This window comes from Nicotiana tabacum, chromosome 3, assembly GCF_000715075.1.
Source record: "Nicotiana tabacum cultivar K326 chromosome 3, ASM71507v2, whole genome shotgun sequence".
Lineage (NCBI taxonomy): Eukaryota > Viridiplantae > Streptophyta > Magnoliopsida > Solanales > Solanaceae > Nicotiana > Nicotiana tabacum.
Window position 1 is genome coordinate 134348860 of NC_134082.1, and position 25081 is coordinate 134373940.

The following is a 25081-nucleotide window of genomic DNA, read 5'->3' on the forward strand; positions in this document are numbered from 1 at the left end:
AAGTAACATTAAAGGGAGGTTATAAATATATAGTTGTACAAAAAGTTAATCTGTTAGCAATTCAATTAGATATTTTAAAAATAAATTTATGATTTTTTTTTTTTACTTACAAAAGTTTAAAACTATTGAGGGGGAACTTAAAGATGAAAATTTTCATCATAGAAAACCTAAGATAAAAGGAATTCCTTTAAACCTATTCAGTAGTTGTATATAAAATGGTATTTTCAATATATCAATGCTTGATAACACTTTTATGTGGCAATTTCTTTTCTTATTGAATTAGATATATAGAAGTAATATATTTTATTTTCAAAAACTTACACTTTTATTTATAATTAACACTACGACAAACATAAAGTGCGAACGTTCGGATTTTATTATTTGTAAAAAGAACTTTTATAGATAAAGTATAGTTATAATTAAATATTTATATATGGTATGAGTTAATATTAATAATTATAATCCCAAAAATATAAATTATTTTTTATTAATTAAAAATATAATTAAAATTTTGAATTAAAATAAACCAGAATATAAAACAAAATCAATTTATAATATTAAAAATTAAATTGGCTAACATATAAACTTAAGAAATAAGGATGAAATATTAGAAGACAAAATGTATTCATAAAGAGATTTCATGTGAGAGAGACACAATTTAACATATCTGTATAACATATTATAAGATATGTATAATTACAAAATAATGTACAACTAATTTAACTAAATTCATCATCTATGCATACTTAGAAGATATTGAATATAATTACTATGTTAGTGTAAGAAAAATTATTTTATCATTTAAACAACTATTATTTTAACGTCACTATATATATTTTTAATTGATAGACACTATACATACGTGCAACCCGCGTATACTAAAACTAGTTGAATAATAAGGATACCCTTACAATTTATATATTCTTCTCCTATAAAACAAACTTTTATTTTATTTAAAATATAAATATTAAATTATACACGTTATATTTCACAACAAATTAGACATCCATTAAAAATAACTTATATATTACAATCTCTATACTACTAATTTAAATATTGTCAATCCGCATTACTAATTTTTACATTGTCAACCCAGATTTTACTAATACCACATTTTAAGCAAATACATGTTATAAGGTCATTTGTCATGTTAGAGATTCGTATTCAATAGAAATAAAGAGAGCCTCTTGTATTAATTTGAGATGAACTTTAGGAGTGACAAGGTCAGTTAAAATTCACAAAGAAAGCTAACCTCAATTTACTTAGCCTTGAATCGTAGCAGTTCTTATTCTTATTCTTATTATTATTATATTATTATTATTAATTTTTTTTTGCAAAATAGTATTTCCAATTAAGGGAGAAAAGATCAGCTTGTTAAAGGAAAAAAGGAAAAGAAAAAGAAAAAAAAAAACGCCCGCGGCTAAATCCAATTAACAACAATCCTCTGCGCCCCTTTGGCTGGAAAAAAAGAAGAAAGAAAATCAGAGAAACCCCCTTGACTGAAAATCTGGTTTAGACAATAGTATTTAAAACCTGAAGAAACCAAAACGGTACATTCTCGTGAAATCAAATCACTAATTCCCTCAAATTGAATTTTTTCTCAATGTCGCCTGAGAAGCCCCCAATCGATGTCGTCGAACTCGACAGTAGCGACGACGAAGGCGCCGGCGTCATCGGAAAGAGAAAACCAGACTTACCTCACGGAGGAAATTCTCTGAGTAAATCACCGGTAATAGAAAATCCCAACGCGATTGTTCCATCCAATTACAGGCCATTGGAGTCTCGAAGTTTCTGGAAAGCTGGCAATTTTGAAGTTGGTCGTATCAAATCAACTGCTATACATGGTTCATTCTCATCTTTTAATTTTTTAGTTTATTTTTTCGCAGTTCAGAGTTTACTTTTGCTGCCAACATGATTGAAATTTATTTTACTTGTAGGTGAATTGGAACATGCGCGTGTTCATCCCAAATTTCTGCATTCCAATGCTACTTCTCATAAATGGGCGTTTGGAGGTATACTTTTGTTACTGTGTGCTTTTCATTTTCATGGGGCACTGTGATCTAGTTTTAGAAATAAATGAACTTTGGATTGTTTTGGGTTTGATAGAAGTGCAAAGTCTAATCTTATAAATCATAGTCTTATGGTGGTAGAAGATAGTTAATTAATAAGTACGTTTTGCAACTTTCACTGTGGATCCATTTTGCTCTTGTTATTGTACGACCACTGATACTTTGAATGTCATTGCAGCAATAGCCGAGCTTTTGGATAATGCTGTTGACGAGGTATTTACTGTAATGTTGATTGCTTTTGTTGTATTGTGTTCTATGCGGTGAAAATAGAAGTTCAGGCTTTATACTTATAATTTATTGATTCTGCTTGAAGTCTGGTTTCTGTTGAAACTACAGCATTGTCGCCCCATATGTCTTTAAGAGTTCTGCTATATTTTGTTGCTTTGGTTAACTTACCTCACACCCTTGCTTTCTCCCACCAGAAGCCATCACCTTTTCCTCTTTGTCGTCCGACGGACTTTCCTCCAATTAGAAACCTATTGTCACGGAATCATGTCATTTCCTCCATGTTGAGCACAATTTAACCAAAATTTTACCAAGTTGTTTCATTTTAAGCTTTCTTTCCCATGTCTGCCAATAATATCCTCATAGAAAAAGTTAGTCGTGGGACTACAGAGGATTTAGGCATTTTTGAATTGGTTTCTGGCGAGAAGAATACCTTTGAATTGTTCTTATGGAACATTGCCTTTTTGAATTAATTGTTGTTAAAGTTGAGACGTTCATCGTTGGATTGGCAGACATCACCATTCGCAAGAGAACCATTGTCTTTTTTTACTCCTATTAATTTCATTTGACTTCTTGTTGTCTAAGGTGGCCCTCAGACGTAATTGTGGTATTCAAAGGTTAAATATCCTAGGAGGTTTTGCAACTAAAATGTGGTTCTTTTGTCTAAGTTTCTTTGCAGAGGTAGACATGATGCCTCACAAGATCATCTTCTTAGCCAAGAGCTTGTTGGTCTCCTTGTGGAAGTTTGATTGGGTCTTGTAGTGAATCTTGTTTCTAACAACTTTCTAATTTAACATAGCATCAAGCAATCAGAACCAAAAGGCCGCAAGTTTACCCTTCTTTCTCTCCCCATTGTTCTGTGCTGAGTAGGTAACAGAAGCTCCATTTTTGTAAGAACTTTAGGTTAGACACCTGTTGGTTTGGATACCTCACAACTTTATTAACTTTCTTACCTTCGTGTTTTTCATTTCCTCCTTTTTCATTTTGGATGAAAATTCAATTATTTTGAGACTTGAACGTCTTAACAATAATTCTCACCAACCTTTGGTTTCTTCAGTTAGACTTTCTAATACTGAAGGTCATCGCATTTGGCTCCTAACGTTTTGTGATTTTTAGTTGTAAATATTTATTTTTCACATTTGTTGTTTGTTCTAGCAAATGTGCCAGAGAGTACTAAGGCACATTTTCTTGATGAGGAAGAGCAGCGGGACACATTCTCATTTCTCTATATTATTATTTTGCAAAAAATTAGAGGCTGCAATTGTTTAATTAATCTAAGTAATTATTTGTTATTCCCTCTTCATTTTATATCTTTTACTCATGAAAGAGTGGTTCTTCAATTTATGGTGTCCTGGAGTAAATAAAAGGGGTGATGCCAGGCAGTGTGAAGGAGTTAATTTTCAGCTGGAGTGGTGGAAAACGAAAGAGAAGGCGTAGGGCATGGGATGTGGTCTTCTCGCACTAATGTGGGTCTTTTGGAGAGAAAAATAGGAGAGCTTATGGGGGTGTAGGTAGAAATGAATTTTGTACAGTTTTGGAGTAGTTCTTATCCCTTATACCATTTTGGTGCACTCATTAGATTCCTTTGTGTATTGAAGATCGGGTTTTGTTTGTAGAAAAACCATATGTTTTTGTAGGTTTTCTACTTCTTGATATACTACTCGTATACGGGCTTCTTTTTGCCCCTTCATTAAATTTTATTACCTTATAAAAAAAGAACATTCTTATGTTGATTTTTTAAATAAATTATGTGATTAACTATCCTCCGTTGTTCAAGACTAAAGATTCTTCGGATTTTTTGCTCACAGCTTCTCCCTTTTTTTTGGACCTACAATAGAAATTGTTCTGTTAGTTCTACCTAAGTTGTTGTGTCAGTGGCATTAGGGCAAAAAGGCCTAGATCTTTTGATGAGTTTTCTTCTTCATTATGGGCATGCAGACAACATTGCTGACAATTTTAGCTCTTTCAACCTGAACCGATCACCACTTTTGATCTTTAGTCCTGTGAGAAGTTTCCTTCTACAGAAGCTTATACGCTGGCAAACTCATATCATTTAACTGAGAGCCACCATTTCCCAGCCTTCAACATCGAAAGTCGTATAATTTATCTGGACGAAAATCATGCCGACTTAAAAAAAAAATCTCTGGCTATGCTGCTTGCACTGGTAGATTCTATACTTTCACTTTCATGTGTCTTCTTGTCAAGCAATTTAGATAATGTGGTGAAGGGAAAATCAAGATTGTATGTTGAAACCTGTCTCTCTTGCACTTGTATATATTCTTTTGTCTAATGGCCATTTTTCTTCTTTGTCTTAATCTGCATGCTTTTTTTGATAAGGTTTTTATCTGCATACTAGATAAGCAGTGGGGCAACTTTCGTGAAAGTTGACAGAATTTATAACCCAAGGGACAACTCTCCTGCATTGCTCTTCCAGGGTGTGGTATTGCTGTTATTTTCATCACTATCATACTACACTTTTTACCTTGTTACAATTGCCATAACATATACTATATCATCTGTGCAGACGATGGGGGTGGTATGGATCCAGAACGTCTTCGCAAGTGCATGAGCCTGGGTTATTCTTCAAAAACATCAAACTCAACAATTGGACAATGTAAGCATCTAGAGTTTCAAATAATTGGATTAGGTGTATTAATTTGTATTACTGGCATAATCTGTTTTTGCGCTCCGTTGGTGCTTGGGAATCACTTATACTTCTGTGAGGTTTTGAGGCATTTTATGCTGCTTGACTTTTTCTTTTTGATGAATATGCTACTTGATATTTTGAAAGCTAATTTTTTTTTCTTTGGTCTTTTCCTGGAGTTTAGATGGTAATGGATTTAAGACGAGTACCATGAGGTTAGGCGCTGATGTGATTGTTTTCAGCCGTTCATCGCAGTCAGGGTATCACTCTCTCTCTCCCTCTCTCTCTCTCTCTCTCTCTCTCTAGTAGTTATGGAACCTGAGGGTCCTTATCACATTGATTTCAATAAAGAAATTTTAGGAGTTGTTTTATGAATCGCCAACTCTCAAGGTTTATATTATGTCCCTCTAAGAAAACATAGCTTATTATATAATCTATCTATATCTATATCTATCTATATTATTATAAAAGTGGGAAGCCCCTAAACTGAAAAGTTAAATTACCATAATATCCTTCTTACTGATTTAAATATCCCATTTGTTAAAATATAAATAAATAATCAAGTTTTTTTTGAAGGGGTGTAACCCTTTAGATTAGTAACTAACTATTCCTATTTTCTATTTGGTTTTCAAGCGTTGCTACTGTTGGTTGGTTTTTGTTAAATGGGAAAAGAATATAAAAGGCTAGCTTAACCCTTGCAAACAAAATATTGATCCCTTAATTGAGAAAAGGAAGAACAAAATTGACACGAGTCCAGCGGCTGTGATTTTACCAAAAGTCAAAGCACTTTACTGAATACTTATTTTTACATAATGATTCAACAATATCACCCGACGTTTTATGCTGCAATTACCACATCTTGTTGTGGCTTCAAAACCAATTCAGAAACGTTTCCTTGCAGTGTTTTATTTCAACGAGAAATCGCTGCGAGACTCCATCTTTAGCTTGTAATTTTATTAGACTTTCAATCTAATGAACTTTTGGATTCAGATTTCAAAGTTTGCATGGACTACTTGTATGGTCTGAATAATGCATCTCTTCATGAGGTGACACATGAATTCGGAAAGTTTATGATTGACATATTTGTTAATGTTATGATTAACTTTTGTATTTCATCGCTAACTTGAATTCCACTAATTGACATATAGTATAGTTACATGTATATTATATGAAAGTTTACTTTTATGTTAAGGGATGATATGAAGTATTTTATTTGACAGGATCATATATGTACTCAAAAGTTGTACCATCTTGAGATCATGAGAATAAATAATATTTACATTTAGATATTGTATAAAGAGTTGATGATTTTAATGAATTTTATGTCTTTTGAGATAAGCATAATAGATTAATATATTATGCTTAATTATATTATATGATTTTGAGTTTTCATATGTTTTATGGAAAAGGCTATTCCTCTGATGACAGGGTGCCTTTTGTAGAGAACTATTTTTAGCGGAGATGGCAAACTAAGTGTCCCAAGCATTGAAAGTAATGGCGGGGGATTTGGGGGGGGGGGGGTTCCTAATTCCTACAACATCAATACTCTACATTTTGAAGTGCTGGAACAAGCTTATTATTATCGTTTTGTTTTTGGATAATAGTGGTGATCGATCAAGCTTGCAGACACACCTAAGTGCTACTTTCACCAGTACACCTATAGGGTAACTCTGCCTATTTAGACTTAGGCAAATAAGAAGAGTTCACCTAGTGCTGCTTCCGTTGGGACTCGAACCTTGATTTCCAAGGTGGTTACTCCAATTTTTTTATCGCTAGGCTGCCCCCAGGATCGAACAAGCTTATATTTGAACAGATATTAATTCTTGTCTAGAATGAATCCCAGTGAGTTCTACAACAACAATAACAACAACCTAGTAAAATCCCAGTGAGTTCTAGAAATATAAAAAAGAAAGGGACTCAGAAGGTGATGGATGGGCATTTGTTTGCATTATGCTGCTTGATACATAGCAGCATACTATTTCTGAAACTTACTGCTCACTAGTATTACCAAACTGTTAGTTATGTTGCTAGAATTGATATTGTGCCTGATAATCTAATTTGATATTTTCTGCCCTTTTATGGTCTAGCCGAGCAACTCAAAGTATTGGTCTTCTGTCCTATACATTTCTTCGGAGAACAGGGCAAGATGATGTGATTGTTCCAATGGTAAATATTCTTTAAAATCTGTTCGAGTTTTGTAATATTTGGCGCTTGAAGCTTGTGATTTGTTATTGAACATGAACATCTATTCTTATTCTTTCTCCTTTTAATTGAAAATTGATGCAGATCGATTTTGATATCTCCGACCATTGGGCTGAACCAATACTATGTGGCTCTCAAGATGATTGGTCAACTAACTTGAAAACAATCCTTGAGTGGTCCCCTTTTGCAACAAAGATGGATCTTATGCAACAGGTTGGTTGGATAATTGGTGCAGATAATATAAAGCTACACTTCTATTTTATAAATTTGTTTTGTGTGAAAAACGTATTAGAAAGTTGCTTTATAGATTCAATTCTTTGTTGCAGACTCAGAGCTTCGATGTGTTATCTGAAGTTCTTTTTTATGAGAAGATGCCATGATCACAAAACAATCAAATATTAAAATATGCATTTATGCTAACTCATTAAGCATATCAAGACAAACCCACGGAACTTTGAGCAAATATGTACTTCCTTTTTCTCAAATTTACATAGACGGTGTTTTCCGGGGGGTTTTGGGTGTGTGTGCCTCTCTGCCCCTCGGGGTAGGGGTAAGGTCTGCGTACATATTACTCTCCCCAGACCCCACTTGTGGGATTATACTAGGTCGGTTGTTATTGTTGTTGTTGTTGTTGTTGTTGTTGTTTTGTTGTTGTTGTTGTTGTTGTTGTGGGGGGGAGGGGGACATTTTCTCTTTCCCATTTTTTGATCTGTTCGATTGTTGCTCCTTGCTTTTGTCTATTTGTAAAATCATAGATCTGTCAGGAAATTATTCAGGGTGTGTTTGGACGCTGTGTAATTGCTAGGCTGTGCAATTACGTAGACTAGTAATTTACAAAGACATGTTTGTTTGCCATAGTGTAATGTAATTACAGTGTAAGTTTCACCATCATGTTTGGTTATATTGTGTAATTACGTAGCTAAATATTCTGAATTCTTAAAATAGAAGTGATTATCAAAAATTAAATCAACTTTGTTTCAGATGGACAAATAAATTAACTTTAATGTGTGACTACTATATATTTGCATATAAGAAATATTAAATATTACTCCCTTCGTCCCAATTTATGTAGCATTCTTTCCTTTTTAGTCAGTCTAAAAAAGAATGTCACATTTCATTATTTAGAAATAATTTATTTTTAGAATTCCGACTTTACCCTTAATGAATTGATTTACAACCACACAAATATCTATGGTTTGTTTTAGACCACAAGTTTCAAATTTTTTTCTTTCTTTCTTAAACTCCATGCACAGTCAAAGACCGCCATATAAATTGAGACAGAGGAAGTACTTTATTAATGGGTATTTAAAATACATTCTCTATAAAATTATATTATCAACTATGAATTTAAATTTAATCATGTGAAGAGGATATGAAATTCAATATTTGTTGCATCTTTTAAATAACAAAAAATAGACATGAGTTTAGAAAGTTCTTTTTTTTAGTAATAAATTATTTATGCTAATGAATTGAAAACAAAGCTAGTAAAGTAAGAAATTATTTTTAACATGTGTTCCTCATAAAAGAATTCTCATAACAGAACTTTATAAGCAATTTTATCTAATTGCTCTAGCATTCATATCTGTTGAAGAAAAGAAATGGAAGAAAAGAGTGTAAAAAGAGTAATATATTTGGAAAAGAAAATAATAGAGAATTGAAAAGTCATCTTCTACACCCAATTCCATGTTGACCAAGTAATTTGCTTGGCGAGACAAACACACCAAAACTGTGTAATTGCATCGAGTTATACTCAAATCCAATTCCAAGGTGGCTTTCCAAACATGCCCTTAGTGAAATTACTGCAAAGAATTGGGGTGATTTGACACCACGTCCACTCTTGTTTGAGTACATAGCATATAACTATATATGCAACTATAGCAACTGCATGTACATGATTCTGCTAACCACCTGCAATTATTGTTACAATAATTACTTTTATTTGTTATTACTGAATGTTCTGTCTTTCTCTTGTATGTTCTCCAGTTTGAGGATATAAAATCACATGGAACTAAGATTATAGTCTACAACCTATGGCTGAATGATGAAGGAATTTATGAGCTGAACTTTGATGACGATGATGAGGTATGTCTATTTCCTGAAAACATTTGGCTCAGCTCTCTCCAGTCTGAGCTTGGATATCTTGGCATGCTAGCTAATAAAGGTCAAAGGATTCTATTGCGCCTTTCACCTAAGACTGAATTGTCAACCACAACAAATTAGTACTTAGAACTTTTGGTTTGCTGTGAAGGTCAGAGCTTTTGGATTTACTCTTTGTAAACATGTTAAAAAGAATAAGGCCAGAAAGTTTATACATGGCTATAACCATTTTTGTAATGTCCAGCAGTGTTAACGAGTGCTACGCCTGTCAGGAGTTTATAATAGTTCTGGACTACTCCACCTGTTGTCTTAAGATTTTCTGTTGGGGTGCTTAGATTCTTTCACATGGTATCAGATCCAAACTTCGGTAAATTCATAATTCTCACAACAGTCTTTTCTTTTCATGCTCTATCTCTTTGAGCTTCTCTCTTTCAACTCAACCCATGGAGCTGCTCTGGGCTTCGCTTTCTCACTCTATATTCAACTGATCGAGCAAACTAACATTGCTCCAGGCCGACTCATTAATCTGTTGAGCCTAATATGTCTCCCTTTACTCCAAGATCGAGCCTCCTCTCTCTCTATTTCTTAAAAAAGCTTCAAATCCACATGTAAACCCCAGAATTGGGTTACACATTCGGAGGGAGTTAGAGAATGTTACACTTGCACAGCCTTGTGATTGCACTCTCTAAACCTGCAAAAACTGCGTATTTTTAGAGTTGATTTTCATAGACTATTTTGGCTTTCATTTCCATATAGGTGTCCACGACCTTGAACTTTCCATTGTCCCAATAAAAAGTTTGTTCTGTAGTAGAGAGACAACTTGGTCCTTATTCATTAAAAAAGAAGAAGGAAACGAGAACCCAAAAAAACTCTATTGGTCGTTTGGAGATATGAGTGTCAAAGAAAACCTTCTAAAGATAATTATATTTGAACATTTAAAATTTTATTTGAACCTTGTAAAGATGGAGTTCTTTTAGAGCTTTTTTCTGCTGCAGTCAAGCTTCATGTGATTGGCAACCCACAAATTCCTTTTTCTCCAGAAACTTTTAAATTTATGGAAGCTTCTTTACTTGGGGTTGATCTTCCAGCAATCCATAAATGTCCTGTCTTTCGATTGACGACCATGTGAAAATTATGTTATTAGAAACATCCCCCTAAGCATTTTTGGACCATCTGGGAAGAAAGGAACAATGCTTGCTTTGTGGACAAGAGGATTCACATTGCTAGAATAAAAAATACTCGTCTTCAAAATTTATTTCTTTGGTGTAAGAAATGTTTAGTTGAAAGCTTAGATCAGTATATGGAGTTTCTGGATGTGCTAACTACTTTGTAACTGGAAGTATGTTGTTGTAGGTGTTGGCTGATCTTGGTGTAGTCTTATGTACCATCTTGGTACTTTTATTGATAAAATCTTTACCTTATAAAAAAATGTTATTAGACTCTGAAATCAACATGTTCACCATTTCCAAAAACCAATCGCTGACAATATTTGATAGCCTTGGTGAATAATTGGTTCCCCACCTTTGATGTTGTATGTCTATCCATACATCTCAAATCCTTGCCGAACTGCTGGAGCCATGTTAGCCAAAAGCTTTTTGTGCTTGTTTAAATCCCAATTCCCTAATATTAACTGATCATTGTTTAGATCTAAGAGTTATATCCCAATACATGATGGTTGAATTTATTTTTGAAGCAATCCATGAGAAATTGTGTTTGATTTTGTTCGTTTTGATCAAGTAATAATTCTATTAGTAATAAATATGGCTAGAAAATGCCTATATAGAAGAAGAACAACAACATACCCAGTAAAATCCCACTAGTGGGGTCTGGGGAGGGTAGGATGTACGCAAACCTTACCCCTACCCCGGAAGGGTAGAGAGGCTATTTCCGGGAGACCCTCGGCTCCTTATACAGAAGAAGTATACCAAAAAGTAAAAAAAACTAAAAAAAATAATATGATTTTCTACGAACGACACCCAATCTTCCATACATAAAGGAACCTCATGGGTATACCATGAGGAAATAGGGGACAAGAGGCTTTCTTCAGATGTACAAAACAATGTTATTAAAAGCGAGCGCTTCTCGCTTAAAGCGCAGAAGCGAGGTGAGGCGAGGGGTCTACGCTTTTCTGCCTTGAAGCGCAGCATCTGTAAATAAGTGCACGCTTCAGTCAAAAAGCGAGAAACGAGGCGATGGAAAAAAGCGAGAAAAGCTCGCTTAAGCGAGATCCAGCGACTGTCTAGGGTTTTTTTTTAAAAAAAATTGCAAATACACTTACGATATTTCTTCCATACACATCTGCTTCTCTGCTGCGACGACTCTCTTATTCTCTCAACTGCTGCAAGCCTTGAGTTCTTGTCTTCTCTCAGGGAAGTTTCTCTTCTTCTCCTTCTCTTTCTTCTCTTCCCTTCCTCTTCTGATTTTCTCTGCTACTATTCGACTCCTCTCATCTTTTCTCTTCTTCCTTTCTATTTTTTTCAGTTCTTCTTTTCTATCCTGCCTTTTTTTTTAGGGTTCTGCTGTCTTTTTTTTTTTTTTAAATTTTTGCTGTTCACTGTTTGACTCCTCTCCTCTTTTTTCTTCTTCTCTTTCTCTTGTTCTTTTCTAATTTTTTCAGTTCTTTGTTCTGCCGTATTTTCTATTAAAAGCGAGTGCTGTTTTTTTTTTTTTTTTAATTTCTGCTGTTCACTATGCTTCTGCTCTGTTTTTCTGTTGTTCACTGTTCTGCCCTGTTTTAACAATTCTGTTTTTTTTTGGTTGTTGAAGAATAGTATGTTGCTCCTTTTGTGATTTGGTTTTGCATTTACTTAATATGTTATGACTTTTGAGGATTATTGACTATCTATTATTTACTTCTTAATTTAAGAATTGAAACATTTGCTTAATATGTTATTTTTATTGGTTCTTGGTCATTTATTTTTGCCTATTTAATATTTTTGTATTTATGTATTAAATTGCACCTTCACATGAAAAAAGCGTGCGCTTCGCTTCACGCTTCGGTGAAGCGAGGCCTCCTCGCTTTTTTCCGCTTCTCGCTCTCAAAAGCAGGGGTACAAAATGTATCTCAATACTTTCAAAAGCTCTCCTACTTTCTTTATCTCCAGACGATCCGCATAAGTGCTAAAGGAGGAACACCCCTACTCCCTAGCCCGGCGTCTTCTCTTCCACCTTATGCCACCCCAATTGAACATAAGCTCTTTCACTGTCATGCTATTTTGTTTAACTTGTAATATTAAGTTTTTAGACTAGGTCCTATTGGTTGTTATGGGTAGAGCTTTTCTACTCTTTCAAAATCTTTTAAACCTGTGTCCTTTTCAAATGGTAGAGCCTCATTCAGGCCACGGTGGGAGTGGCCCCGGTGCATGACAAGATGCACGAAACGACACTTAGATGGTTTGGCATGTGAAGAGGAGAATCACTGATGCCCTAGTAAGGAGGCGAGAGAGGTTGGCCTTGGCGGGTCTGAGACGAGGTAAAGGTAGGCCTAAGAAGTATTGGGAGAGGTGATTAGCAGGATATGGTATTGCTTCAGCTTACCGAGGGTATGACCCTCGACAAGAAGGTGTGGAGGTCGAGAATTAAGGTAGAAGGTTAGTAGGTAGTCGAGAATGTTTCCTTCCCATACTAGTAGTATTAGTGTTAGTCTTGTAGTCTATTATTACTAGATTTCTATTACTACACTCTGTTCCTTTCGCTTCGTTCTCTTATTATCTTATTGTTGTTACTGATTGTTACTATTGCTTTCTTCTCATCTTTCCTTGAGTAGAAGGTCTATCGGAAACAATCTCTCTACCTTCCAAGTAGGGGTAAGGTCACTACCCTCCCCAGACCTCACTTGTGGGACTATACTGAGTTTGTTGTTGTTGTTGTTGTAAAGTGTAGAGCCTGGCTTTCATGTAAGGCATCCTCATTGAGTTTCTTATGAGGATGTTTTACACAACCTTTAGGCGTGGCAATGTATTGCACATTTTGGATTTCGTACATGACCAGTAAATTTTAAGCACATTGTAATGTTGAGCACACTAATAGTGGATTTAGTTTGGTATAAGCCTCAATGAGAGGCCGGTTTCATGGGGTGTCTCTTGTTAACAACTACGTCTCAACCTGAAACTAGGTTGGGCCAGTTTCATGAATCTTCTAAATACATTGCGATCCAGTTGGGCCCGTTTCATTCCAGTACTTAGTAATTTGTCTTTTAGGACAAACCAAGGATTCTCTAAAACTAGGAATTCTCCAAATTTCTCACCTATCCTTACAATATTGTAGAATCTCTTGGCGGGCTCTAGAGATTCCAGTGAAGCATGAACGTCCTTATGTAAGTGTGTCTATGACTTGCCTTAATCCCAACATAGGAAGAAAAAGGAGAAAGAAGGTCTTGATAAACAAATGGTTTTGACAGTTCCGTCTATATCTAATGCTCTTGTTATGGAGGAAACTCATAATTCTCTTCATATAAGCAGCTAAACACAGTTTTATCAAAGGCGAAAAGCGCAAAAAAGCTCTAAGGTCCGTTGGGGCTTTAAGTGCAAAGCGCAAATAAAGCGTGGGCTTTAATGAAAAAAGGCGCAACTGGAGAAAAAGTAAAAATATGTATATGTAGTCCAAGACTAATAATTATAAGTATAAATAATAAATATATGGACAAAGAAATTGAAAATAAATTATGATAAAGTGAAATATCAATTGTTTAATGTCGTCCTTTCATAATTACACTCATTGGCAAGGAATAGTATGCCTTAGAGCCTTGATGCGATACTAAAGCGCCCATAAAGCGAGGCGAAGCGCTCAACATGTTTTGAGCCTCGCTTCAGGGCTTATGCGCTCTTTAAGCGCGCCTTTGAACACTGCCTAAACGTCATCTCCATTAAGCTAGAATTTTATTTCATTCATCTAACCGTAATGATTATAACTCCTCTGATTACTCTTAGTATGTGTCTTATCACAATGATTGTTGCTGTATTATATTTTTGGACTCACGGGTCATGCCACTGCTGTTCTTTGAAGATTTTCTGCTTTTTGCCCTCATCCTCCTCTTGCTATTTAAAGGATGTCGTATTCTTTCTTTTGTTGGTCACGCAGGATATAATGTTGAGAGATGAAGCTAATTGTGGAAATACATCAAAAACAAACAAGAGAGTGCTTGAACAGCAATCCCATATTTCCTATCGCTTACGCTACTCACTAAGAGTAACCACTTAAATTTGCTTAATTCCTGCAAACATCCCTGCTGAATATTTTGCTAATGTATCTTAATGCCTCTGTGTATATCTTGTCAGGCATACACATCCATATTATACCTCAAAAAATTTACAAATTTCAGTATCATACTAAGAGGGAAGCCCATTGAGCAGTTTAATATTCTTGAGGAGTTAAAGCACTCAAAAGTAATCACCTACAAGCCACAGCTTGCTGGGACATCAAAGGAGGTACGGTATGATAAGGGTTCTTGATTTTCCTGCTTAGGGGGCTGCATGTTCAAATTAGATTAGAGAAGTCCAACTTTAGATTGTAAACTGTTCTATTGTGTTAAATATTCACAATGAGAATAAAATAGCAGTTGTAATATTATGAGTTTCTCCTCACATGATTTTCTGAGTGTGGGTATTCTGTATTCACTAATTGCAAGTCCGTTGCGGAACTTGTGGTAATATTTGACCATCATCTAAATATGTGGATTCAAACATCTTTTCTGCTGCAGATCTTGGTTGAAACAACTTTAGGCTTCGTCAAGGATGCTCCATCACCAGTTTGTGGATTCAACATTTACCACAAAAATCGCCTCATCAGGGTATGCGATGCTGTGGTTGGAGAAATCTGTCATCTTCTAGAGCAGTTTTTTTGTTGCAGTATTTTTTTTTTTTTGCAATCGCCTCACCAGTGTATTTTCAAAGCATTTTTATTACCATTATATGCAAAATCTCTTTTTTTTTCTTAGCTGAAGAGTTTAACAAAACAAGATTTTCTTTTTCTTAGCTGAAGCTGTTAACAAAAACTTTATCTGCTTTGGCCTCTGTTTAACCCCTTCCCCCCTCCCAACGGGAAAAGAGAGAAAAAGAAAGAGGGCAAACATTTGAGTAGACCTTGAAATTCATGAATAAATGTTGGGATGTCTGCGGGCATGTAGGGGCATCTAAACTTTGCAGTTGGTCTGAAATGAATTTTGCTGGATTTAGATTACTTTAATAGATAACTTTTCTAAGTTAAACTTGAAATTGCCTATTGCTGATTATGTTCTTCTGGGTTTTCTTAGCCATTCTGGAAAGTTACTGCAGATGGTTCTTCCAAAGGAAATGGTGTTGTTGGTATGTATTTTAAGTTCTATTCAGACTCATTCTACCCATTACGACGATGATGTACTCAATTGCCCTTGACTCAGGTGTTCTGGAAGCAAATTTCATAGAACCTGCACATGACAAGCAAGATTTTGAAAGATCATCTCTGTTTTTCAAGCTGGAGACTAGGCTAAAGCAAATGGTGATGGACTACTGGTATGTTCTATACCGTAATTTCAGATATTTAACAGGAGTCAATTATCTTTTTGTATGTTCAGTTATATAAATTTGTTGGTCATATTTTCAATTCCTTGTTGGTTTAATCTTCTCTCAGAACCCTTAAGGGTTTTTTCCTCCTTTTTTCTGGATGAAATGGGGGCTGTGGAAAGAGAGGTTCTGCTTGTACTTTGTTGTGTGCATTTGCAAGTCTGAGTACTACATAAATCAACTAAGCTTTAGCAGTTCAAATGTAATTTCAATGTAGTACATAAATATACTTTTTGATTGAAAGGGGAAATAGATGTAGTTCAGTGGTAATTATGCCTTCAATTCGCGAGTTGGCTGTCAAAGGATGGCTTGTTTTGAAGAACTTATACTGCAAAATGTGAAATAGCAAATAGTGAAACATGTAATTTTGACCTCGCATCTAACTTCAGATGGTTCTGATTCATTTTGTTGGCTAATCTGTGTAATAATCAAATGGGCTCATGCTGAGAGATTTAGAGCCCGTTTGGACATAATATTTTTTTCACTTTTTTTTCCGATTTTTTCACTTTTTTTTCGAAATAAGTGTTTGGCCATAAAATTTTCAATTTTCAGTTGAAGATGAATTTTGGAATTTTTCGAAAATTTGAAAAACTCCAAAAAGCTATTTTTCAAAATTTCCACTTAGATTACTCACAAAATTAAAAAACAACCCAAAATTATATTCATGTTCAAACACAACTCTAATTTTCAAATAGCATTTTCACTTGAAATCTTTTTTCACTTTTTTTTTGGAATTTTACAATTCTTATGCCCAAACGCCCACTTAAAATGTTAAACTAATAGAGAGATCTAGTAATTCTCACTTTTTCTTCAAAACTCTCTCGTAGTCAGACCCTGCTTCAAGTCATGAGCTAGCTATAGCACATGTAGCCAGTCTTGATTGTCAGTGCTCCCGCCCAAGATTATACCCTCTTGATCTTGCTTACTGAGAAATACAATCAAACCTTACCTTCAGATAAAAAGGGGGTGGGGTAGAGGTTATACTTTATTTTTCCAGCTTAAGGTATCCTTGGCTGTAGTTTTGTCCTCGCCAACTTTAAGAAAAAGTTGGATAGGAGTACATCTAAAAGATAACTTTACAGAGAGGGTAAAGAACTAAGAAACTCAGCCAACGCCTCCGACTCTAAAACATTTGTCGAGGTTATGTTGTACCAAAAATTAAGCAAAAATATACATTTTTTTTTATAAAGAGCAAAAAATACATTTGTGCTTTAGATTAACTACATTGTCCTTTTTGTTATAAAAAACTCTAGCATTTCTCTCTCTCCATACGACCAGTGGCGGAGCCAGAATTTTCGTTAAGGGGTGTCAAAATATATAAAAGTAAACATATCGGGAAATTAAGGGGAGTCAATACATAGTATATATACATTTAATTTATTTTTTTACCTACTTCCACAGTGTATTTTTTCCGCGAATGACACCCCTTCTTATAAGGTGGCTCCGCCATCGTACGACCCACCAAACTACTGCTGGGATAGACTTCCAGATGTAATCCGACACTTTATGCATATCCCGTTTGTGCCATGAGAGGAGAAAATCAACCGTGGTCCTAGGCATGCACCATTTGATACCAACATGACACAAAATAAAATGCCAAATCTGACTAGTGAAGCTGCAATGCAGAAATAAGTGGTTCACATCTTCCCAATCCCTTCCACATAGCGAGCAACAATTACAAAGTATTTTTTCTTTCTTTTGCAAGTTGTCCAGAATAAGGCATTTTCCTTGAGCTACCAACCAAGCAAAACATTTGACTTTGTGAGGTGCCTTACTTTTCCAAATAGCCATCCAAGGCCAAAGGGATTGTGAAGGTGTATCTATAAGGTGTTGTTTGGTTGGAATACGATTTATACCGGTATAAGTTGTGCCGGTATTAGTTATATTGGGATAAATTATGCTGGGATTAGTTACGCTGGGATTGTTGTTTATTCATTGTTTGGTATGTTGTATTAAGAATGACAATTGCATAATTTCTAAGGAGGTATAAGTTATACCTGTGCTAATTACCCCACCTTCTATAAGGTATAAGTTATCCCGGTGTTGAAATTAACACCGGGATAACTTATACCTTGTTTGTTAACCAAACAGAGTATTAAAGTGGTATTAAATTTTTATATCACCCTTATACCTTCTTATGCCTCATACCAAACGACCCCTAAGAGTGCGATTGCAGCTTCGAACGGAGAAGAGATCCTTAGAGTTGGAATTCCAGAGAAGAGAGTCTGAATTTGAGCCCAGAGGAGGAGAAGTGTTGAGTAGCTCCAAAAGCCGGGAGATTTCTTCAACTTCCCAGTCATTAAAGTTCCTTCTGAAGGGGATGAACCACCCTTGGTTCTTCCATGAATCTGCTATGGGCAAGAGAGGGCTAGAAGCTAGTTTGAAAAGAACAGGGAACAAATCCTTCAGAGGAGAATGACCAAGCCATGCATCATGCCAAAACCATTACCCACCCTGAATGAAGAGTGATCCCCCAGCAAATCCCATAGAGCTCTAATATGTTTCCAGACTCCAAGGCTGAGAGGTGGAGAAGGGATGTTAGTAGTCCACGCTGAAGGTAAACCATATTTAGAGCAAATAACAGATTTGCAGAGGGGTTCTTCTTTTGAATTGAAACGCCAAAGCCACTTGCACAATAAACTTTTATTGTGAAGTCTCAAATTTTTAACGCCCAAACCTCCCATTTCCTTATCTTGAATAACAATATTCCATTTGACGAGGTTGTAAGCCTTCTTTTCCTTGTTCCCTCGCCATAAGAAATCCCTTCGAATCTTGTCAAGCTTATCGGAAACGGATGCGGGAAGGGGAAATAATGACATTGTCTATGTGGGTAAAGCATCTATAACACTGTTGATAAGGGTTACTCTTCCACCCAAAGAAAGATACGGCCTTTTCCAAATGGACAATCTCTTTTCGCCTTTTTCCAGAACCCCATCCCAGATGGAAACTGAGGTAGATTTTGCCCGTAGTAGGAGACTTAAATAAGTTGTAGGAAAGGAGCAAATGGAGCCTCCTAGAATATCAGCAAGGAACTGGATATTCTGAACCTCATTTACTGGAAAAGCTTACTCTACGAAAAATTTATGTGAAGACCGAAGATTGCCTCAAAGGCCAGTAGAATAACCCTCAGATAAAGTATTTGAGAACTTTCAGCATCACATAATATGAGGGTATCATCCGCAAAAAAGGATATGAGATATGCACAAAGAATTAGAAATCTTAACAGATGGAGAAAAACCTCTAATCCATTGTTGAAGAACAACAATCCTAATCATATAGTTCAACCTTTCCATGACCAATATGAAAAGGAAAGGAGATAAAGAGTCGTCTTGCCTGAGTCCTCTATGGGAGGGGAAGAAACCGTGAGGTGAACCATTAATGAGGATGGAAAACTTGACAGTGGAGATGCAAAAAGAAATCCAATTGATCCATTTTTGCCCAAAGCCCATATTAGCTAAAAGAGATTAGGGAAAAATTCCAGTTCACGTGATCAAAGGCTTTCTTAATGTCAAGTTTGCAGAGAATGCCTGGGGTACCTTGTCTAGATCTAGAGTCTAAACACTCATTGGCTATAAGGGCCGCATCAATGATCTGTCTCCCCTTAATGAATGCCAATTGGTGAGGAGAGATGAGTTTCCCTATAATCTTCTTTAGCCTACCTGCCAAGACTTTGGAGAGAATCTTATAGAAGCCACCCACAAGACTTAGCATTGAGACTCCTAAGGAAATGTTCTTTTTCATGAAAATAATGCAAGGCATAAGGAAATAATTTCTTATGACTGCTCCAGCACTTCTTATAAAAACCCATTGTGAAACCATCTGGCCCTGGTGCTTTATCTCCTTCACATTCTTTCAAGACCGCAAGAATCTCTTCTTCAAGAAAAGGTTGTTGGAGTTCCAAGTTATCTTCCATAGAGATGCGTGGGCAGTCTGGATAAGACCAGGGGAGCTTCGAAGGTTCATCTTCACTGTACAAGGATTTGAAAAAAGCCAGAATTTTATTGTTAATAGATTCTTCATCCGTGACGGACCTACCGTTAATAACCAGGTTATCAATGTGGCTATATCTATGATGAGCATTTGCCATTTTATGAAAGAAACTCGTATTGTTGTCTCCCTGTTTTAACCAGATACTTCTAGACTTTTGTCTCCAAAAGATTTCTTCTTGTTTAGAAATCATCTCCAGCTCCATTTGGTACCCATCTCTTATAGCAAGTTCATCATCAGTGAGACTTCTAATACCACCAACATTGTCAAGTTTCAAAATCTCTTCAAGGATAGAGTTTTCTTGCCCCCAAATAGCCGAAAGAATTAGAATTCCACTCCTTAAGCTTGAATTTGAGGGACTTCAATTTTGAGGCAAAAATGAAATCCGGTGACCCTTGAGCGGTGAACGAGTTCCACCAATCCTTGATTCTGTCAACAAAACCTTCTGTTTCCAACCACATATGTTTAAACTTGAAAGAAGATTTAGCATTGTTATTCCACTGGTTACATTGAAGAAGCAGAGGGGAATGGTTTGAGAAGACCTTGGGGAGTAAAGATTGTTTGATGAAACCAAACGATTCATCCCACGCCGAGCAAAATAAAAATCTCAATTCTAGATACATTGGAAGAAATGAAACTTCTAGCCCACGTGAATTGACCACCCACCAGGGGAGGGTCATGAAGTTCCATTTCTTCAACAAAATCTGAAAAACCAGACATACTAGGAGAGCTACTATGATTGTGCCTACGTTCCGACGGGAATCTAGTGACATTGAAGTCTCCACAAATAACCCAAGGACCCTCCTGTAAACCTCTGGCAGCAGCTAATTCCAGCCAAAGATCTTGCCTTTCTGCTCTACTGAGCGGGCATAAACGCCCGAGTAACACCGGAAAAACTAGTTAGAACACTGGAGAAAGAGATGGAAAATGAAAAGTAGCCTTTAAGCAGGAAGGTGGCTGACCAAAGTCAATTGTCCCAAAGAAAAATAATACCCCCTTTAGTGCCCTCTGCTTCCAGCGCCAAAAATTGCACCCAACGACCAGCCCACAATTTGCCCGCCATTTCGATGTTCCACTGCTCAATTTTTGTTTCTTGAAGGAAAATAATATTAGGCTTCTATTTTCTGAATAGGGAATTCAAGTGACCACATTTATCCATGGAGTTAAGTCCACGAACATTCCAGGATAGGATATTGATCTTCATTCGATACAAATCCTGGGGACCGACCTTCCTTTACCACTGCCAACACAACCATCATAATTGATGTGACAAACCAAAATTTTAACCTCATAGCTTCCTTGTTTTCTATTAGAATGTGGAGAAGGAGATGGAGAGAATTTCTTGGGGACGGTCCTGTCCTTCTCAATTTTTGTCAGTGTTCGCAAGATTTCCTCCTTTGCTACATCACTTTTGATTCCCAAAATTTTCATAATTCTGGGAGCATTCCTTTTAACCCACACCGTCTGTCTCCATCTACCTACTATTCCTTCTACAAAACTACTGCCAAAATTGTAATTTCTCATCATCCTTGTATTTTATCAGTGTTAGTCACTAGACTAGTAGTACTTCACAACTTGTATAGTCATGTCTCTTGTGATCATAATACAGGAAAGGTCATTGTCACCTGATAGGACTGAAGCCTCTTGAACCACATTTGCAAAATCTTCAGAGAGAGCAAGCGGCTAATGCTCAAATACAGTCGCCAACTACTGACTGTCAGCCAGTTACCGGCCTTGCAGCTCATCCCAGGCCAGATTTCTGTTCTGTGCAGAGTGACAAAGTGGGAAGAACCAATTCCAGTAGGGAATTGCCAGCTGTACAACCTATCACAGGGAATGCAACTGTAGGACCTGGTTCTTTCTTTTCTCGGCATTTATTTGAGTTACTTTATCGTGTATGCTGGTTTTGCATGGATGAGAAGTTAACGTGACTGCATTCATGTTCCTAAATTTATCAAATGTCTAGTTGAATAATGTCAATTTATTATAATAGTACAAAAACAGGGTTGACTGTTTCATTTTTTTGTTTAATGGAACATTTCAGGGATCTGTTCAAAAAGATACACAAATAGCCAGTTCAAGTTGCATGTCAATTGATCAGATTTGTGAAGAGAATATCCAACTCTTTAGGAGGTACATGCTTCTTTAAAAATATGCTCTCTTTAAGATACAGCCTACTGGCATATAGTTAACCTTGCATAATTTATTAATCGATGATGGATTTATACACTTAAAAGAGTCATTTGGTACCTCATATAGAATAAGGTGGGTGTATCCCTTCAGATTGGATTGTTGATAACAGGATTCTTGGCCATGTTGGATAAGGTGGGATTATATCCACCTAGATTGTATTTCTGTTAGGGAATTGTAGGCCAAATTGAAATCTTTGTCCTATGAATGCTATGCTGGAGTAGTCAGATAAACTCTTAGTACAAAAATGACCTTAGATAGTGTTTAGCAATATCATATATTAGTTATCAAAGAGTTAAAGGAAGAGAACAAATTTTAAGCCTTTTGCTACTGTAGAACTCTTCTACATATGCATTAGTGTGATTTTCGTTTGTGTCCTTCTTCTTTGGCTTGCAATTGCTTTTTTTTTTTCTTCTTTCTGTTACTAATCTCTCTTCTTTTTCTTTTCAATAATTATTTCCTTCTTTTGGTGTGTCTCTTCTTCATTTGTTGGTTATGCTTTCGGGCTTATCTTCTGGTTCTCTTGTTGCTCATTCTTGTTGTCAAAGTGTCACGACCCAAAAAAATGAAGGGTCATGGCCTGGGTTGGCTTACCAGGCAAACCCTGTACCTTGTGCTAAGACAAACTAAACAATCATAACCACGAAATATAACAAAACAGCAGAATATGAACGATCTTTGGCCCGCTCTGCCAGTATTATCAAACCTGGTCAGAAAACACATTGTTGGAGCTGCACATGATTAATCGTTGACAAGTTCTGATGGAAATTAAAGGATCATGATGTGATGTAAAAAGTCATCTCCTTCATTGGAACAGAATAAAAGCCTTCAACATGGTGGGTGGCAGGAAAATCAAGGGGTGTAGTGGCATGCAAAGTGTCTTGTCTAGCAATAAATGAAGCTTGGAATGGACCATGAAAGAATTGAATTGAAATCCCAATAGAGACAGAAAATGCTAGGTGATTCTTCCCATATATCTATCCTTGATAGACAGAATTATCTGGCACTTGGGGCTGGTGCAAGGCAACAAGTACCCTGTGGGTTAGTTCAGGTGCGCGTAAGCTGGCATGGACACCACCATTATTTAAAAAAAAAAGATCAAGGGTTGCAGTGTAAAGCAATTGGATTTGAGGGGAAGAAGATTCTGCAGAATTCATGCTACTGGTTCCTCTCGAGTTTGTTGATCAATGGATGAGTGACAACCGCATGTTGCTTCTTGTGGCATGAGCCGTCCAATATGAGTACATGATTAATGTTTTGAACCTTTGGATTTGGTTTTGCACTTAAATTTGCCTTGGAGATTTAAAGATATAAGCTTCTCGTCCTTTATGTCTCTTACATCTCTGATTTAGGAAGCCTCAATGTAGTTTCTGGACTAATCCTTATTTCCTGTTTCCTTCTCTAGTTTGTATCAGCTTTTGGCCTCCTCGTGTGATCACAAAATGTTTAGCAACTAAACTGATTGGCTCTACCAGTTTAACACTTTGAATCTTTGTTCGACAGGTGTGAGTCATACATCCAAAGGGAAACCGAGTTGAAACGTACAGTATGTAGCACTTCCATGCGGAGCATGTGTTTGATACTTAGTTTTCTTTTAAGTTATGTTATTGAACTTAGTCTAGTAACGCCACCTTTTTTATCTAACATATTTGTCTCAATTTTATTCTGTCCGCTTGGATTGACACAGATAGAGGAGCTTGAGAAAGAGTTAGAGGACACTAAAAAGAAATCTGCCGATCTTTCTTCACGCCTGGAAAGTCAGAAAAAGCTTAAACTTCTGAAACAATGTGGGTAGAAGGCATACAGAGGGTCTATCCTCTCATGAATTGTATGCATTCGGTTTGATCATGTTGAATTGATAACCGTAGACTTCTCGGTGCCTCTTCCAGGGAATCTTCAACCTTCCATCTCTTTGCCCCCTACCTCCCCCCCTCCCCCCATCCCCTTATGGGCTCTTCCTTAATCCCCATCTCTTTTGTATTTTATACAGCAAATGCTGGGCGCACAAGTCCCCTGAACTATTCTACTAGTATTTAGGGGCGTTTGTATGATGCTCTGTTTATGCTGCCCCAACCAAGCGTTCTCTCCCATCCCCCATCCCCCCCCCCCCCTTCCCCACCAAAAAAAGAAAAAGAAAAATTAATTAATAGTCATTAAAAAACTCAAGCACATTAGATGAGTACAACAACAAACCCAACTTAATCCCATAGTTGTAGTTGGTAAGCGCATTAGATGAGTAAATTATTAAATTGGTTTTGTGTTTGTCCTCAAATCAATTAAATATTTTTTCCATTTAAAAGAAAATAGGATAAAAAACATTTCTCCTCTATGTTTGGATTCATTTAAGTAACATGTTAAAAGATATGCATAAATCGTTTTCTAATATAATTTTACTTTTGGAGAAAATGAAATAAGGGTTAAACAGAATCCTTCTCATGTTAGCAGTTCTCTCATGTTGGTGACTTGAACATTTTCATAGTATCAAAACCTTGTACGGAATCATTCTGATCAAATAACCTTTGTTAGTTGACAATCTGCTAGCCTAGGAGCATGTTTGTAAGGTGCAGTGTTTGATAGCCAATTGTGCTTCCAAATTTCAGTGAACTTAATATCCCCTACCTTCGATTTCACGGCATTTACTATGTAACAAGCTTTCTAAAGCCACGTTTTTCATCTGCTTAAACTTCTTATAACGTACTCAAGTTCAGTGGAAACTTTCCCCATCTTGTCATCCCATCTCTACCAAATTAATGCTATCAGTTTGTTGATGATCCTGCACACCTTCAGTTATTTAAACATAAACAGGGTAGCTTTTCATAGCATCGGGACAGATTTTGCAAGGCCTCTCTCTAGATTATTGAAAAATCCCTCTTTTTATTACGTTATCTTGTAATTTGTCGTCCTTTGCAGATGTAGTTGCTTGAAAATTGGTATTTTATCCCCTTCCTTGAACCAATGATAAGAAACGGAAAGATGATAAAAACAAGTGAGCCGGATCGATTGCATGTTTTGTACTAACAAGCCTGAGGAAATGTGTTCTAACAATTGAGACATGGTAAATTAGACGCTATACGGGTTATTTCCTTCAAGATTGGTTCAGCAGTGATGTCTCTGTCTTGATTGCAACT

At 36.2% G+C, this 25081-nt stretch overlaps 1 protein-coding gene across 2 annotated transcripts; it reads left to right on the top strand.

The window, feature by feature from the left end:
• The first annotated feature begins 1451 nt into the window (after window positions 1–1451).
• LOC107770346 (protein MICRORCHIDIA 2) lies at window positions 1452–24026 on the top strand. 2 transcript variants are annotated; one of them, XM_016589650.2, is made up of 18 exons: window positions 1452–1844; window positions 1938–2012; window positions 2248–2282; window positions 4651–4729; window positions 4819–4908; window positions 5123–5198; window positions 7026–7104; window positions 7225–7353; window positions 9124–9222; window positions 14317–14424; window positions 14514–14663; window positions 14936–15025; window positions 15488–15539; window positions 15614–15725; window positions 21373–21607; window positions 21808–21896; window positions 23457–23499; window positions 23641–24026. In XM_016589650.2, the coding sequence occupies exons 1-18, from the start codon at window positions 1604–1606 to the stop codon at window positions 23746–23748; spliced, it is 1890 nt and encodes a 629-aa protein (XP_016445136.1). In that variant the 5' UTR covers window positions 1452–1603; the 3' UTR covers window positions 23749–24026. The 2 variants fall into 2 exon arrangements, 1 of the variants encoding a protein (XP_016445136.1); XR_012707854.1 differs by lacking the exon at window positions 21373–21607 and having other exon boundaries at window positions 1460–1844.
• The last annotated feature ends 1055 nt before the right edge of the window (window positions 24027–25081 follow it).